The sequence below is a fragment of the Vipera berus genome (assembly GCF_964194415.1).
Source record: "Vipera berus genome assembly, chromosome: 1".
NCBI lineage: Eukaryota > Metazoa > Chordata > Lepidosauria > Squamata > Viperidae > Vipera > Vipera berus.
Genome location: NC_138202.1, coordinates 362,135,558 through 362,152,814, shown reverse-complemented (window position 1 = coordinate 362,152,814; position 17,257 = coordinate 362,135,558). Strand labels below are relative to the sequence as shown.

The 17,257-nt window shown below is 50.6% G+C and overlaps 1 protein-coding gene across 1 annotated transcript; it reads right to left on the bottom strand.

Moving 5' to 3' along the window:
• Positions 1-7,293: 7,293 nt before the first annotated feature.
• Positions 7,294-17,257, bottom strand: ALDOC (aldolase, fructose-bisphosphate C). Its single transcript, XM_081317627.1, has 9 exons — positions 17,124-17,257; positions 13,083-13,208; positions 12,016-12,227; positions 11,095-11,149; positions 10,247-10,407; positions 10,068-10,151; positions 9,474-9,648; positions 8,388-8,587; positions 7,294-8,168 (listed from the first exon to the last, which is right to left on the bottom strand). Exons 2-9 carry the CDS (start codon positions 13,192-13,194, stop codon positions 8,073-8,075), a joined length of 1,095 nt encoding a protein of 364 aa, XP_081173753.1. The 5' UTR covers positions 13,195-13,208; positions 17,124-17,257; the 3' UTR covers positions 7,294-8,072.

Genomic DNA, 17,257 nt, shown 5'->3' with positions numbered 1-17,257 from the left:
TGACCAATGAGCAAAGAGAGGCCCGCCTTCCTTACGGCAACCGAAAAGGGATAAATTAGGCAGGCTCTATTGCGCGTTTCCACTTCATGGATTACTGCCTTGTCGTGGCGAAGGGGCTTGCGTAATTCAATGAAGCTATGAGCTATGCCGTGCAGGGCCACCCAAGACGGAAAGGTCATAGCCGAGAGTTCTGACAAAACGTGATCCACTGGAGAAGGAAATGGCAACCCACTCCAGTATCTTTGCCATGAAAACCCCATGGACAGTACCAAAAGGCAAAACGATATGACGCTGGAAGATGAGCCCCTCAGGTCGGAAGGCGTCCAATATGCTACTGGGGAAGAGCAGAGGGCTAGTACTAGTAGCGCCAGAAAGAATGAAGCGACTGGGCCAAAGCCGAAAGGACGCTCAGCTGTGGATGTGTCTGGTGGTGAAAGGAAAGTCCGATGCTGTAAAGATTTTTTCTCCATAGGAACCTGGAATGTAAGATCCATGAATCAAGGAAAGCTGGACGTGGTCAAACAAGAGATGACAAGACTGAACATCGACATTTTAGGTATCAGCGAACTAAAATGGACAGGAATGGGTGAATTTAATTCAGATGACCATCAGGTATACTACTGCGGGCAAGAATCCCTCAGAAGAAATGGAGTAGCCTTCATAGTCAATAAAAGAGTAGGAAAAGCAATACTGGGATACAATCCCCAAAATGACAGAATGATCTCAGTTCCAATCCAAGGCAAACCATTCAATATCACAGTAGTCCAAGTCTATGCCCCAACCACCGGTGCTGAAGAGGATGAAATTAACCGGTTCTATGAAGCCCTACAGCACCTTATAGAACTAACACCCAAAAATGATGTCCTTATCATCATGGGGGATTGGAATGCTAAAGTAGGAAGCCAAAAGATAACCGGAATAACAGGCAAGTTTGGCCTTGGAGTACAAAATGAAGCAGGGCACAGGCTGATAGAATTCTGTCAAGAGAATACGATGGTCATAGCAAACACTCTTTTCCAACAACCCAAGAGACGGCTCTACACATGGACATCACCAGACGGTCAACACAGAAATCAGATTGACTATGTGCTCTGCAGCCAAAGATGGAGAAGCTCTATACAGTCAGTAAAAACAAGACCAGGAGCTGACTGTGGCTCAGACCATGAGCTTCTCGTTGCAAAGTTTAGGCTTAAACTGAAGAAAGTAGGGAAAAGCACTAGGCCACTCAGGTATGAATTAAATCATATCCCTGTTGAATATACAGTAGAGGTGACAAATAGATTTAAGGAATTAGATCTGATAGACAGAGTGCCTGAAGAACTATGGACAGAGGTTCGCAACAATGTACAACAGGTAGCAACCAATACCATCCCAAAGAAAAAGAAATGCAAGAAAGCAAAATGGCTGTCTGAGGAAGCTTTGCAAATAGCTGAGGAAAGGAGGGAAGCGAAAGGCAAGGGAGAAAAAGAAAGATATGCCCAATTAAATGCAGAATTACAAAGAATAGCTAGAAGAGATAAGAATGCCTTCTCAAATGAACAGTGCAAAGAAATAGAAGAAAACAATAGAATAGGGAGGACCAGAGATCTCTTCAAGAAAATTGGAGAGATGAAAGGAACGTTTCATGCAAAAATGGGCATGATAAAGGACCAAAATGGCAGGGACCTAACAGAGGCAGAAGAGATTAAGAAGAGGTGGCAAAATTACACAGAAGAACTATACAAGAATGAGCTTAATGTCCCTGATAATCACAATGAGGTGGTCTCTGACCTCGAGCCAGACATCCTAGAATGTGAAGTGAAGTGGGCCTTAGAAAAGCTGAGCAACATCAAATCTAGTGGAGGTGACAGTATTCCAGCTGAGCTATTCAAAATCTTAAAAGACGATGCAGTAAAAGTGCTACACTCAATTTGCCAGCAAATTTGGAAAACTCAACAGTGGCCACAGGATTGGAAAAGATCAGTTTACATTCCAATTCCAAAGAAAGGCAGTGCCAAAGAATGTTCAAACTATCGCATCGTTGCACTCATTTCTCACGCTAGTAAAGTTATGCTTAAAATCCTACAAGCTAGACTCCAGCAGTATGTGGATCGAGAACTACCAGAAGTACAGGAAGGATTTCGAAGAGGCAGAGGAACTAGAGATCAAATTGCTAACATACGCTGGATCATGGAGAAAGCTAGAAAAACAGAAAAACATCTACTTCTGCTTCATTGACTATGCTAAAGTCTTTGATTGTGTGGATCATAACAAACTGTGGCAAGTCCTTAAAGAGATGGGCGTACCAGACCATCTTATTTGTCTCTTGAGAAACCTATATGCGGACCAAGAAGCAACAGTGAGAACTGGACACGGAACCACTGATTGGTTCAAAATTGGGAAAGGAGTCCGGCAAGGCTGTATACTGTCGCCCTGCCTATTTAGCTTATATGCAGAGCACATCATGAGAAAGGCAGGGCTAGATAAATCAAAAGTTGGAATTAAGATTGCCGGGCGAAACATCAACAACCTAAGATATGCAGATGATACCACTCTAATGGCAGAAAGTGAAGAGGAACTAAAGAGCCTCTTGTTGCGAGTGAAGAAGGAGAGTGCAAAACTTGGGTTGAAACTAAACATTAAGAAAACCAAGATCATGGCATCTGGCACTCTCAATTCCTGGCAAATAGATGGGGAAGAAATGGAGGTAGTGACAGATTTTATTTTCCTGGGCTCCAAGATCACTGCAGATGGGGACTGTAGCCAAGAAATTAAAAGACGCTCCTGGGGAGGAAAGCCATGGCAAATCTAGACAGCACACTAAAAAGCAGAGACATCACCCTGTCAACAAAAGTGCGTATAGTCAAGGCTATGGTCTTCCCAGTTGCAATGTGTGGCTGTGAAAGTTGGACCATAAGAAAGGCTGAGCGCCAAAGAATGGAGGCCTTTGAACTCCGGTGCTGGAGAAGACTCCTGCGAGTCCCTTGGACTGCAAGGCGATCAAACCGGTCAGTCCTAGAGGAGATCAACCCTGACTGCTCTTTAGAAGGCCAGATCCTGAAGCTGAAACTCAAATCCTTTGGCCACCTGATGAGAAGGAAGGACTCACTGGAGAAGAGCCTCATGCTGGGAAAGGTGGAGGGCAAGAGAAGAAGGGGACGACGGAGAAGGAGGTGGCTGGATGGAGTCACTGAAACAGTAGGCGTGAGCTTAAATGGACTCCAGAAGATGGTAGAGGACAGGAGGGCCTGGAGGAGCGTTGTCCATGGGGTCGCGATGGGTCGGACACGACTTCGCAACTAACAACAACATTGCGCGTTTTCTGTTTAACCCTCTCCTCCCCGCGAGCGACTGGAGGAAGCTGCTTTCCCACGGAATTTACCGAGCGCCGCGGGTGTTTCGTCCGAGGAAGCAGGCTTGGACTTCCGTGACAGCGAGATATTGACCAGCTTTCCCAGTTTGAAAAAAAGTTCAGTTACGACCACAACTGAACCCAAGATTTATGTTGCTAAACAGGATGGTGATTGTTAGGACCCACCTCAGCTAAGCCACCCAAGAAAGCAGAACTCTCGAAACAGGCATCGTCTTAAAAGGAACTTTTATTAGGGGCTACTGCAGGGGTCTTCCAACTCGGCCCTTTGATGACTTGTGGACTTCAACTCCCAGAATTCCTCAGCCAGGCGCTAGTTAAGGAATTCTGGGAGTTGAAGTCCACAAGTCATCAAAGGGCCAAGTTGGAAGACCCCTGCTTGTGGATTTCAACTCCCAGAATTCCTCAGGCAACAAGTAGGCAGTGCAAAACATCCCCACAGGCTCTCCCCTCTCAGCAGAATGGGAGGCCACAAAGAGAGGCTTCAGAAAATATCAGAAACATATTCTTTGGGGACAACTGTTAAGTGAGTTTTCCCCCATTTTATGACCTTTCTTGCTACAGTTGTTACGTGAACCTCTGCAGTTGTTAAGTTAGTAACATGGTTACTAAGCCCTGGACCTAACCATGGGCAGCCACTCCGAGACCGACTTTTACCGTGGCGCCTGGGATGGAACGGTTCCCGGTCCTAGGACTGTCCTGGCTCAAAAAGTGGAACCCACAGGTGGATTGGAGGAAGGGACTTCTAAATTTCCCAAAGGAAGGGCAACCCCCAGAGGGCTGCAGCCCCAAGCAAGTCAGGAGCACGGCCAAGAGGTGGTGGCTACTACCTTGAAGAGAGAATTGCTGCAGGGCCTACCCCGAGAGTACCACGACCTGGCCGACGTGTTTAGAAAGAAGGGCGCAGATGAACTCCCTCTTCACCAGCGCACAGACTGCGCCATCAAGTTTGTCCCGGGGGCCAAGCTGCCGGAGCCAAAGCTGTACTCAATGGACCCGAGGGAGCTAGAAGAACTGCAGAAATTTATAGACAAGAACCTAGCCCGGGGTTTCATACAACCGGATATGTCCAGAGTGGGCGCCCTGGTTCGGTTCCTAGAGAAGAAAGATGGGTCTCTTTGTCTCTGCATTGATTATATTGATTGGAATGCCGTGTGTGTGTGGAAAACGTGTACCGCCTCCCATTCATGTAAGATATTCTGGCCCATCTTTCAAGGCGGAAAATATTTTCTGAAGTGGACTTGCGTGAACCATAGTACTGAGTCAGAATTAAGGAAGGGGATGAATGGAAAACTGCATTTAACAGCCCCCTGGGCTGCTTTCAGTTCAAGGTGCTCCCATTTGGACTGCAAGGGGCCGCAGCCCCTGTGTTTTTGCAGCTGATAAACGAAGTGCTGCTTGGGTACCTGTACAGGGGGGGTCTTGGTGTACCGTGATGACATATTAATCTACAACACGGAAACAAAAGCCGAGCGTGTGAAATTGGTCAGAGTGGTCCTGAAGAAACTACGGGCTGCTGAGCAGTACGCTAAGCTCCCCAAGTGCGAATTCCACCAAGAAAAAGTCAACTACTTTGGCTACTGGATCTCCCACGAGGGGCTGGAGGTAGACCCAGAGAAAGTGAGGGCTATATTAGAGTGGGCACCGCCCCACACCAGGAAGCAGGCGCAGTGTTTCCTGAGTTTTGCAAATGTTTACAGGCAGTTCATCCCCTCCTTGGTGCAAATTGCTCTCCCCATCACTGACTTCCTCAAGACAAAAGGGGTGGACAATGCGAAACCTAGCCAGCCGCTGGAATGGACGAAGGAAGGCCAGGCTGCTTTCGAAAGGCTACAGAGGCTTTTTTCCACCAAACTGGTCTTGAAGCATTCGGATGCCGAAAAACCTTTCGTGATTCAGGTCGATGCCAGCGATGTGGCCCTGGGAGCGGCATTGCTCCAAAAAAACCGACCAGGGCCAACTGCAGCCTTGTGCTTACACGTCGAAAATGTTGACCGAAAGCCAGCAACGTTGGGTTGTGTGGGAAAAACTTGCCTATGCGCTCAAGTGGGCTCTCCTCGCGTGGCGACACTTCCTAGAAGGAAGCAATATCCCTTTCCAGGTCTGGACGGAACATAACAGCTGGAAGCCCTGAAAACCCCGAGGAAGCTCTCGCCCGAACACGCACGGTGGGCCCAGCACTTTCAGGGCTTCGATTTTGCCCTCCACTACCTACGAAGGGGGAAAGAACTTTATGGCCGACCTTTTGTCGAGACTGCCCCAGTATAATAGTACCACAACAGAAATGGTCAAGCCTGGACCAGGAGGGGGCAAACCAAAGGAGCCCCTGGATCACACCACCCCACTCCTCGCTTTCCAGCAAGCCCCGGAGGGAGACGCAGTCGTACGTCCCTGCCACTCAGGAGACTAAAGGCGATGCAAACTTGCCACGATTCAAAACTGGCGGGGCACTTTGGATTTGTAAAGACCCTGCTCCCTGTTCTGATGGGAGGGGGGACCTTTGGGGCTCTCGTGCCAGATGCTTAGCTTTGCTTTGCTTACTGTTTCTCTTCGCTTTGATGTAATTTCCTGGGGGAGGGGAGGGGGAGCGGGAGAGCCTGGGGCATCTGCGCTGCCTTGCCAAGGATGTGACGCCTGGGAACCGTCAAGAGTTCCTCACAACACCTTCACAGTTATGTACTGGGCTCATTAGCAATACCAGGTGGGTTGCTGGAGCAGCTAACAGCTCTCCAGCAACCCAGACTACAAGTCTCCAGTGCTGCTATTGGCTGTCCCTAGGCAGCAATGGTTGCTTCAAACCTATTGGCTGCCACCTAGGGGCTAGACTATATATTGCGGCTAGTTGCAGCCATTTCCCCAGTTCAGATTCTGCACGAAATAAACCATGAGTTTTCCTGTACTCACTTACCTCGTCTTCATTCCTACGCCAAAGAACCCGCTACACAACATTCGCACCTCGGGATTGGTGGCCTATGGACCGGGCAGTTGGGAGGGGGTTTGAAAAAGGGGGTTTAACCTAATCTTTTCACTTGAGTTCCTGCCTTCTCTGTCTCTCAGTAAAAGTTCCTTTGGAAAGGCTGCCAGGAATCAGCCGAGGCAGGGCCTTGCAATATATTACAATTGAAAACTAAAAAAATATTATAAAGCAATAAAAAGAACAAAACCAGTTTTTTTTAAAAAAATCCTCCCTAGAACACCCCCAACCCCACCGACCTTTAGCAAAGCTTTATTTAAAAACCAGGCTGTTAAAACCCCCGTTGTGCTGAGGGTCCCGTTGCTGGGATTTCGTCTTCACCGGCCGAGTATCTCCGCTGCTGCACGCATTTATTGTGGCTGGTTTCCTTTTGTGCTTAAAATGTTTTTCATCGTTTTTATACTTTGGGGACTGTAAGACGCCCAGCTGGACTCATTTATTGAAATTGGGTGGCTACAGGAATTCCATGAATAAATAGAAACCAAATAAATAGAAACTGACATACATACATAGAAATTGAACAAATAAATGAATAAATGAAATCTGGGAACCGGATAGATAGATAGATAGATAGATAGATAGATAGATAGATAGATAGATAGATAGATAGATAGATAGATAGATAGATAATAGATAGATAGATAGATGGATGATAGACAGACAGACAGACAAGGCTGGCTGGGGAATTCTGGGAGTTGAAATCCACCATCTTAAAGGTGCCAAGGTGAAGAAGCACTGGATTGGGAGGAGTCCTGGGAGACCCCTCAAACTGACTCTTCGTCCCCCCAACCCCCCAACCTCTGGGAGGGGTCCCCACGCCCCAGCACCCCCAGGTCCGGTCACCCCATCCTGTGCACTGGTTGCCCGCTTTTCCCTGGCTAGAGCTGAGCCCTTCGGACATTTTGCGCCAGGAGAAGCAAAACCCAGAGGCAAAACTGTGACGGAACCTCTACTGGTTTATTAGTCGGGAGGCTACTGGTACATCGGGTGCCGAGAGCGGGCACACGGGCAGTGTTGAGCGGCCATGCGCTCCCCCCTCCCTCCCCCTGGCCAGGCTGCTGCGGGGAAGGGGAGAAAGGCTGTGCCACAAAGCCACAATCCACAGTGCGGAGCCAAACAGGGCTGGTTATCGGTCCTCAAAAGAAACGGAAGGCAGGAGAGTCGGTGGGGTGTGTGTGTAGAGAGGACCACAGCAATGACCCCAAATCTCCTGGAACCCCCCCCATCTCATTCCTCTGTGGAGGAGACCCCTGCAATGGATTCGCCCCCACCTCCTCCGTGCGGTGACACAAAACCTTTCCCTACGCAGGGATCTCCAGCTGGACAACTTTAAGACTTGTGGACTTCAGCTCCCAGAGGTCCACGAGTCTTAAAGTTGACTAGACACTAGAGCATTCTGGGAGTTGAAGTCCGCAAACCTTTTTGAGTACGGGACTCCGGGAGCTGAAGTCCGCAAGTCTTAAAAGTGGCCAAGTATGGAGACTTTTTATTCTAGAGGCATCGATCAACTTTGGATCCTTGCTGGGCCTTTCGTGCTCACACCCACCCTGCGAGGGAGGCCTGGGCTCTCCTCCAGTCTCCCTTCACTTGCAGGACTCACATTCCCCCCCTCCCCCGCCCAGCATAAGAGCCTCCTCTGCCTATTTTGCTGCTGTCACGGCTACGCTAGAAAAAGCCCGGGAGTAACGGATGGGGGGGGATGAAAAGCAGTGTGTGGGGGGTGCCAGGGGCCCGAGACCTCAGCCTGGGCTAGTAGGTGTGGTCGGCCACATAGAGAGATTGTCCAGCTGCCCCGGAGCCGTCATCGCTGCCTTCGTACTTGCCCAGGGCTGCTTGACCGTTGACCTGCAAGACGGAGAGGGATATTGGGGAGGGGGCCACACCTTCTCTTGGGGGCCCTCCCCACAAGGGCCAGCCTTTTGCAAATGGCCACCCGCTTTGGTTCTGCCCTGATGCCAGTTGGGCACCCCAGAAAGAGTCAGGGGCCCCAATTAGGAACCCCCCCTTCCTGGGCAGGGGGGGCACACCCCTCTTCCCCCCCCCCCGATCTCCCAGGTCACCCACCTCCGCTCGCTTGAGGAACTCCTCGGTGGCCAGCTCCTCGTTCTCCCGCTGGCCCCGCCAGGCATTGAGGGCCGAGGCTTGCAGCGCCCGGCCGTAGGAGAAGGTCAGGGCCCACGGCCGGGGCAGCGGGCAGTTGTTGATGGCGTTGAGGTTGAGGGAGGCCTCCTCCTCGCTCTGGCCGCCGGACAGGAAGGTGATTCCTGAAGGGGCCGAGAGAAGAGCTGCAACCCCAGGACTCTGGACTGCGGGGGTCTCCAACCTTGGCCACTGGAAAACTCGTGGACTTCAACTCCCAGAATTCCCCAGCCAGCTGGGGAATGGCTGGGGAATGGCTGGCTGGGGAATTCTGGGAGTTGAAGTCCACGAGTCTTCCAGTGGCCAAGGTTGGAGACCCCATTGGTCCAGAAGCATCTCTGGACCTGGCCAGCCCTTGCTGGGGATTCGAAGTGTCCAGTAGGATCTGGCCAGACCTGGCAGCTGCATCTGGACAACATCTGGTGAGCCACGAGGCTCTCAGCCTCCCTGGATTTATTGCGGCCCCTTCCAGGCATCGGAGTTGGCAGCTGTCAATTCATCCTGTGGCAGCGAGTTCCGGGGATTCGAACCAGAAGGCCTGTGGCAAAATCTTGGGCTCATAATACAGCTAGTCCTTGTTGTACGAGTGCAACAGAGCCCCAAACAGTTGTTAAGTGAGTTTTGCCCCGTTTTGCGGCCTTTTTTGTCACCGTCCTTAAGCGAGTCACTGCTGTCGTTAAGTTAGAAGGCGACAAGAGAACCTGAATCTCGGGACATTGCAACCGTCATAAATACGAGTCAGTGGCCAAGCGCTCTGAATTGTGGTCCTGTGACTGCAGGGACGCTGCAATGGTCGTTAAGTGTGAAAACGGCCGTAAGTCACTTTTTCAGGGCGTTGTTAAATGGTCACTAAAGGAACGGTTGTAAGTCGAGGACTGCCTGAACTTGGAGCCAATTCTGGCTTCTCCGGTGCCTCCTCGCCTGGGCCCGATCCTCAAGGGGAAGCTCCTAAGACGGGCTGCTTTCTCGGGAGGGGTGCCCGCATGGGAGCTTACCTGGAGGTGACCTTACCTGGCACGGCAGGCGGGACGGTCCGGCGTAGGGCGGTGACGGTGGCCATGGCAATCTCTTCAGGTCTGTACTTGGTAGGGCAGGCGTGGCCGGGGGTCACCATGTTGGGCTTCAGCAGGGACCCTTCCAGGTAGATGTGGTGGTCGCTCAGGGCCTTGTAGACGGCAGCCAGGACCTGGGCAGAGGGCCAGAGCCAGGCTGGTCAAGGCCCTCCAAGGGACCGGCCACCAAGGGAACAAGGCCCATGAAAGGCCCTCCCCCCCAGGTAATTAAAGGGAATGTCACCAAAATGCTTCCAGTGAAGCCCGATTTTTAATCCAGCTTCTGTGCAATAAATGACCGAAGGGTTCAGCCTTGCTGGCATTTTACTCTCTGCTTTATAGAACTGCACATTGGCTAAATCCACGTCCTCAGAACTCAGAGCAACATCATGGAAGGTGCCTCCCTTCCGTTTATCCTTCCCCCCCAACCCCCCCCCAGATGACTGGGCCAGAGGACAGAAGGCTCAAAGTCACCCAACTCAGTTATCCCTGCTCTCCCTTGTTCCCCTTGCCAGCCCACCCACCCTACACCCGCCCGCACAACCCAGAGTACCTTCTCAGTCACGTACTGGCACCGCTTCAGGTCGTGCTCCCCGTCTGGCAGGATCTCCGGCTCCACGATGGGCACAATGCCGTTCTGCGGGGAGAGCCAAGGCCAGCACTGAGGCCCCCGCGGAGGCCAGAGGCCCGTCCCAAAGCCAGAGCGGAGGGGCAGGCGGGCAGCTGGCTCACCTGCTGGCAGATGCTGGCATAGCGGGCGAGCACGTTGGCGTTCTCCAGGATGGCCAGGCTGGAGGGGGTGTTCTCGCTGATCTTCAGCACACAGCGCCACTTGGCAAAGTCTGCGCCATCTCTCTTGTACTGGGCACAGCGCTCGGCCAGCCCATCCAGCCCTGGGGGAGGGAGGAAAAGGGAGAGGGAGGGAGGGAGGAAGGAAAAAGAGAGAGGGAGGAAGGTAGGTAGCAAAAAGGGAGGGAGGGAGGGAGGGAGGGAGGGAGGGAGGAAGGAAGGAAGGAAGGAAGGAAGGAAGGAAGGAAGGAAGGAGAGAGAGAGAGAGAGACGGAGGGAGGAAGGTAGGTAGGTAACGAAGAGGGAGGGAGGGAGGGAGGAAAAAGGGAGAGGGAGGAAGGAAAAGGAGGAAGGAAGGAAGAGGAAAACAGGAAGGCAAGAAAAGAAAGAAGGAAGGAAAGAAGGAAGGAAGGAAGGAAGGAAGGAAGGAAGGAAGGAAGGAAGGAAGGAAGGAAGGAAGGAAGGAAGGAAAGAGGGAGATAGGGAGGAAGGGAGGTAGCGAAGGGGAAGGCAGGCAGGCAGGAAGAAAAAAAGGAAGGGAGGAAGGAAGGAAGGAAGGTGGTGAAGAGGGAGGGAGAGAGGAAAAAGGGAGGAAGGAAGGTGACGTAGAGGGAGAGAGGAAGGAAAGAAGGAAAGGGAGGGAGGGAGGGAGGAAACGGGATGAAACGCAAGGCAACACTGCAGCACTCCACGCACACCTTACGCAGGCCAAGGCCTGATCTGACCACACACAGGTTTCAAGTGAGGGGCTTCCCCCCCCTGCCCAATTAACCCCCGGCCTCGGCCCCTACCTTGGGTGGTGGTTTCTCCATCCGTGCCGGCCAGGGGCACCACGCCTTTATCCACCTGGGAAGGAAGCAGAGACTGGTTAGGGCTGCAGCCCCCCCAGGACCCCCACGGAGAAGATGACGGGGCTGATGCGGGGGGGGGAGCAGGTGGGCTCCTCCTGCCTGAGGGGGGGGGGCAGAGCCCTGACTCCACTCTGAAGGGAAGGGGGTTCAGCCTGCGGCACCCAAAGGGCAATTTTGCAAGATCGCTCTGGAAGACAAGTGGGGGGGGCTTCTCTGATAAAGGAGAATATTTGTAGCTCAGGGTTGAAATGAAGGAGCCCCCCCCTCTGAGCTGGGGGGTTTCCTTGCAGACATTTTATGACCCAACTAGGGAACATGGTGAGTGCGAGGGAGGGGAGCGAGCCCCATCTTCTTGCAGCACTGATGACGTTCCCTAGTCGGGTCATGAAACGTCTGCAAGACCACCACCCACCTCAGAGAGCACCAAGGACCCCGCAGCTCATCCCGAACCGGTGACCTTTCTGTCTGACTGGACAACCGGGTGGGCTTCCCCCCCTCCCCCCCTGGGCTTCAGAGGAGCAGGCGGGCGCTAAATCCACAGCCGGCTGCCTGAGCTCGGGGGTGGGGGGCTGCCGACTCCCTGTGGAAATCAGGTGGACTAGGAGACCCCCCAGGGCCCCCTCCGTCTCTGTTATTCCCTTGACGGCTACCTATTGGGGGCATGGAAGGTGCTTCCCAGCCATCCCCAAACCCTGTCTTCAGGATCCGAACTCAGAACCACCACTCCAATCCTCCGACGTCCCTCGTTCGGCACTGTTGCCCCCCCCCCAACTCCGGGCAGGGTCTTCAGGCAAAGCGAGGCAGAAGGGGGGGAGGCTCCCCATCTTTTCGGGAGCTGGGTTGGGGAGGCTGGGCAGTCACCTTAATGCCCACCACGAGGCCCTTGTCCCGGACCATCTCCACGAAGGGGGTGCCGTCGTCGGCCTTCTGGTAGAGGGTCTCGTGGAAGAAGATGACCCCCCCGATGCACTTCTGGACCCGGCTGTCGGCGCTGAAGAGGATCTGGCGGTAGAGACGCCGGTTCTCCTCCGTGTTCTCCACCCCGATCTGGTTCAGCCGCTTGGCCATGCTGCCTGCGGGGGAGCCCCAAAGACCGCCCTGAGTTGGAAACCCCCCCCCCCCGTATGTCACGGCCTGGGCCCTCCGCCCCTCCAGCCTGGACTCTTCCCAACTACAGGTAATCCTCGACTTACGACCACCGTTGCTAAGTGAAACATTTGTCCAAGTGAATCTCGCCCCATTTTACCACCTTTCCCGCCACCGCTGTTAAGCCAATCACTGCAACTGTCCAGTTAGTAGAACGGTCATTAAGAGAGTCCGGCTTCCCCCTCCACCCCGTGGTCTCTGCTGGTCAGGAGGTCACGTGAACGAAGATCACATCACACACACACACACACATCGGATGCTGCGACCATGATAACTATGAGTCAGTCGCCAAGCATCCAAATTTTGATCACATGACCGCCAGGATGCTGCAACAGTTGTGTTAGTCTTAATTCCTTAAGTTTTAATCGTGTTTTTTTCAGTGCAACGGTACGTTAAATGGCCACTAAATAAACGGTTGTAAGTTGAGGACTACGGGTCTCTCAGTCTCCGGACAAACAGAGGTTTTTGAGGATGGAAATCAGGAGCCCCAAGGACTGAAAAGAAATCCTGGTTACAGGAGCTTCCGCTGCCCCTCCCCAGCGGTCCCTCCCTCTTCCATAAGGGGGAGGGGTCCTTCGGGCCCCCAGGAGACGAATCCAAAAGGGTCTCTGAAAACTGGGACTCCTGCAGGAGAAAGGGGCTTGCAACCCCACCCTTCCCCAGGAGCCCCCCTCCCAGCCCCGCTGGGAAGGTGGTCCCTCTGGAGGAGGGGCCTCCAGACCCACTCCCCAAATGCCAGGCTGCTGAGCCCCCCTCCCCCCCTCCTTCTCCAGCAGACCCACCTACGGACTCATCGGCGGCTAGAATGCCCTTGCCCGGGGCCACGATCCGCTGGGCAATGTCCGAAAGCTCCTTCTTCTGCTCGGCAGTGAGCGGGGGGTACTGGTGGGTCATCTTGATGGATGTCTCTGGAAGGGCATCCAAACGTGTCACTCCACAATGGCCAGGGCTGTCGTGCCTTTATCGTCGGATGGGCAAGGATGGCCCCTAGACAGCCTGTGGACTACAACTCCTAGAATTCCTCAGCCAGCCAGTATGGCTGGCTGAGGAATTTTGGGAGTTGAAGTCCACAGGGTGTCCAAGGGCCATCCTTGATCTAAATCAGGGGTCTTCCAACTTGGCCCTTTCATGACTTGTGGACTTCAACTCCCAGAATTCCTCAGCCAGGCATAGTCACAAGTCATAAAAGGGCCAAGTTGGAAGACCCCTGATCTAAATCCACTGGCCGAGTTACAAACTTAGATTCTGTATTTGCAAATAAAAACAACGCCACAAATGGAAGGAGGCCATCTGGGCGGTCTGCCCAAATTCCATATATACCCCTTCTCCCCCTCCCTTTTCCCCCTCCTTGAATTTTTAACTCCCTTGTTTGGGGGGAGGGCAGAAAGGTGCAAATTCAGACATTAGCAATGCCCTTTTCCTAAACCTTTATCCGGCCAAGATGAAGCGCTACCACAAGATGGTTATTTTTTTTTAATGCTTTGTCCCTCCGTTGTGGGGAGGGGGCAATTAACCTTCCCGAGGGGCCACCTGAGAAACTGGGTCTGTTATGGAGGGCTGTGAGATTGTGTAGGCACGCACAAAGGCACCTACAGTATGTAAGTTAAAATAGCAGTTGCCTTCAAAATAAAAGGAATGCAGTTGTGTGGAAAGAAGACCAGAAAAAGGGATTTACAATGACTGATGAAAATTTGATAAAGCAAATTAGGAATCAGGGACCAGCACATATCAAACAGATATATCTTGCATTGATAGAGATTGACTCAGAAACAGAGCTTGTTAAGGATTGTATGATAAAATGGGCCCAAAATATCCAGGAAGTCATCACAATGGACATGTGGGAAAAGATTTGGGTGAGGAACGTAAAATTTACACAAGCTCAAAATTTAAGAGAGAATTTTTACAAAATGTTTTATAGATGGCATTTAGATCCTAAAAAGCTTGCAAGTATGTATCCAAATTATCAGCCTAAATGTTGGAGGTGCGGTGATGAAGATGCAACATATTTTCACATATGGTGGACTTGTAAAAAGGTTAAGGCTTTTTGGATAAAAGTCTGGTGGAACATGCAGAAGATTTTTAAACAGAGGTTAAAGTTTTGTCCGCAATTTTTTTTGTTGGGAATAATTACAGATGCCACAGTTGTGGACACCAAGTTGATGTTGAATTTAATAACGGCGGCAAGACTTTTGATAGGCCAATACTGGAAGAAAGAGGAACTGCCGACCATAGAGGAGTGGACTTTAAAGGTTTCCGACCTGGCAGAGATGGCGAAGATTTCAGCCTATTTGAAAGATCATTCACAAGAACGCTATATTATGGAATGGAGAAAATGGATTGATTTTATCCAGAACAAGTATAGGGTTAAGAAGTTTTATGTAGCATTTGAATAAGTCTTCTTTCGTTTTTTTTTCTTTTATTATCTTAGTTTCTTTTTATACATATTCAATATTATTATTATTTGTTTTATCTTATATAAGCTAGAGAGTGATGGATTTTAGAGTTTATAATTGTTAGTATATGATTGTTTATGATTGCTTTTTATATATATACCTTGTATTTAGCTCTGGGAAGTCGGGGGGGGGGGGAGGGGGGGAGGGGGGGAGGGGGGGAGGTAGGGAGGGGGGAGGAGGGAGGGGGAAGGGGGGATTCTTAAAGGAAAACTGTATTTTAAAACTCTTCAATAAAAAAAAAAATAAAAGGGCCAAGTTGGAAGACCCCTGATCTAAATCCACTGGCCGAGTTACAAACTTAGATTCTGTATTTGCAAATAAAAACGCCACAAATGGAAGGAGGCCATCTGGGCGGTCTGCCCAAATTCCATATATACCCCTTCTCCCCCTCCCTTTTCCCCCTCCTTGAATTTTTAACTCCCTTGTTTGGGGGGAGGGCAGAAAGGTGCAAATTCAGACATTAGCAATGCCCTTTTCCTAAACCTTTATCCGGCCAAGATGAAGCGCTACCACAAGATGGTTATTTTTTTTTAATGCTTTGTCCCTCCGTTGTGGGGAGGGGGCAATTAACCTTCCCGAGGGGCCACCTGAGAAACTGGGTCTGTTATGGAGGGCTGTGAGATTGTGTAGGCACGCACAAAGGCACCTACAGTATGTAAGTTAAAATAGCAGTTGCCTTCAAAATAAAAGGAATGCAGTTGTGTTACGTGCAGGGCAGATGGTTATTCACATTTAATGTCTAATTTCCGACTGACCTCACACAGGGGCCAGGCAGGAACAGCCCAAGGGCCAGATGTGGCCCAGAGGCCAAAAACTGCCCAGGTTTGATCTACTGAGAGTCACAAGTTAGATTAGAACTACAGTTTCATGAATGCCAGACAGCCTGGCCAAGGGTTCAAAGCAGTCCCTTCCCATGTGTTTGGAAATGGGATCTGGACTTCTTGCTTGAGGCGGGGGGGGGGGAGTGAAACTTTGAGTTTGGATTTTGCTGATGAGACAGGCTGGCTGTCATAGAAATGGCTAGTATATTATTATCATTATCATTATTATTATTATTATTATTATTATTATTATTATTATTATTATTATTATTATTATTATTATTATTATTATTATTATTATTATTATTATAAAGGTAAAGGTTCCCCCCAACATGCGTGCTAGTCGTTTCCAACCCTAGGGGCCGGTGCTCATCTCCGTTTCAAAGCCGAAGAGCCAGCGCTTGTCCGAGGACGTCTCCGTGGTCATGTGGCCGGCATGACTAGACGCCAAAGGCGCACGGAACGCTGTTACCTTCCCACCGGAGTGGTCCCTATTTTCCTACTTGCATTTTTACATGCTTTCGAACTGCTAGGTTGGCAGAAGCTGGGACGAGTAACAGGCGCTCACTCTGCTACACGGCACTCGGGATTCGACCTGCCAAACTGCCGACCTTCTGATCGAAAAGCTTGGCGTCCTAACCCACTGAGCCACCGCGTCCATTATTATTATTATTATTATTATTATTATTATTGTTATTGTTATTGTTATTGTTATTGTTGTTATTATTATTATTATTATTATTATTATTATTATTATTATTATTATGTAAAAGTAAAAAAATTGAGGTGGTATGTTTACTATCTTATTCTAGTGTGCCAAAAAGAGTTGGAAGCCAATGCTTTTCTTTTTCTTTTTCTTTTCCCTTTTACCCTACATTTTTTCCCCGTCTCCTCTCCTGATTTCCCATTATTCTCATCTCTCTTCATATTTCCGTATTTTATATTTTGATGAACTAAGAGGAAAAAAAGTAACTCCAGATATTTTCCTTTCCCCATGGTTTGCGAGCGCAGGAAAAGCCTTCTCTTCTCCAGGGTAGAAAGAGAACACAGAATAACAGAATTAGAAGGGACCCTGGAGGTCTTCAAGGGACGCGGTGGCTCAGTGGGTTAGGACGCTGAGCTTGTCGATCAGAAAGTCGGCAGTTTGGCGGGTTGAATCCCGAGTGCTGCGTAACAGAGTGAGCGCCTGTTACTCGTCCCAGCTTCTGCCAACCTAGCAGTTCGAAAGTACACAAAAATGCCAGTAGAAAAATAGGGACCACTCCGGTGGGAAGATAACAGCGTTCCATGCGCCTTTGGCGTCTAGTCATGCCGGCCACATGACCACGGAGACGTCCTCGGACAAACGCTGGCTCTTCGGCTTTGAAAGGGAGATGAGCACCGGCCCCTAGAGTCGGAAACGACTAGCATGCATGTTGGGGGAACCTTTACCTTTTACCTGGAGGTCTTTTAGTCCAACCCCCTGCTCAAGCAGAAGATCCTAACAGAATTAAAAGGGATCATGGAGGTTATCTAGTCCAACCCCTTACTCAGGCAGGAAACCCTATACCATTTCAGACAAGTGGCTGTCCAGTCTCTTCTTAAAAATTTCCAGTGTTGGAGCATTCACAGCTTCTGGAGGCAAGGAGTTCCACTGGTTAATTTTTCTCACTGTCAGGAAGTTTCTCCTTAGCTCTAGGTTGC

What these genes read in the sequence shown, in the direction of transcription:
- ALDOC (XM_081317627.1), bottom strand. Translation starts at nt 13,194, where the DNA reads ATGACCCACCAGTACCCCCCGCTCACTGCCGAGCAGAAGAAGGAGCTT. An exon ending in ATGCCAGCATCTGCCAGCAG is followed by an intron (nt 10,152 to 10,246) that starts GTGAGCCAGCTG and finishes CTCTCCCCGCAG; the next exon opens with AACGGCATTGTGCCCATCGT. An exon ending in CGTCCCGCCTGCCGTGCCAG is followed by an intron (nt 8,588 to 9,473) that starts GTAAGGTCACCT and finishes CGGCCCCTTCAG; the next exon opens with GAATCACCTTCCTGTCCGGC.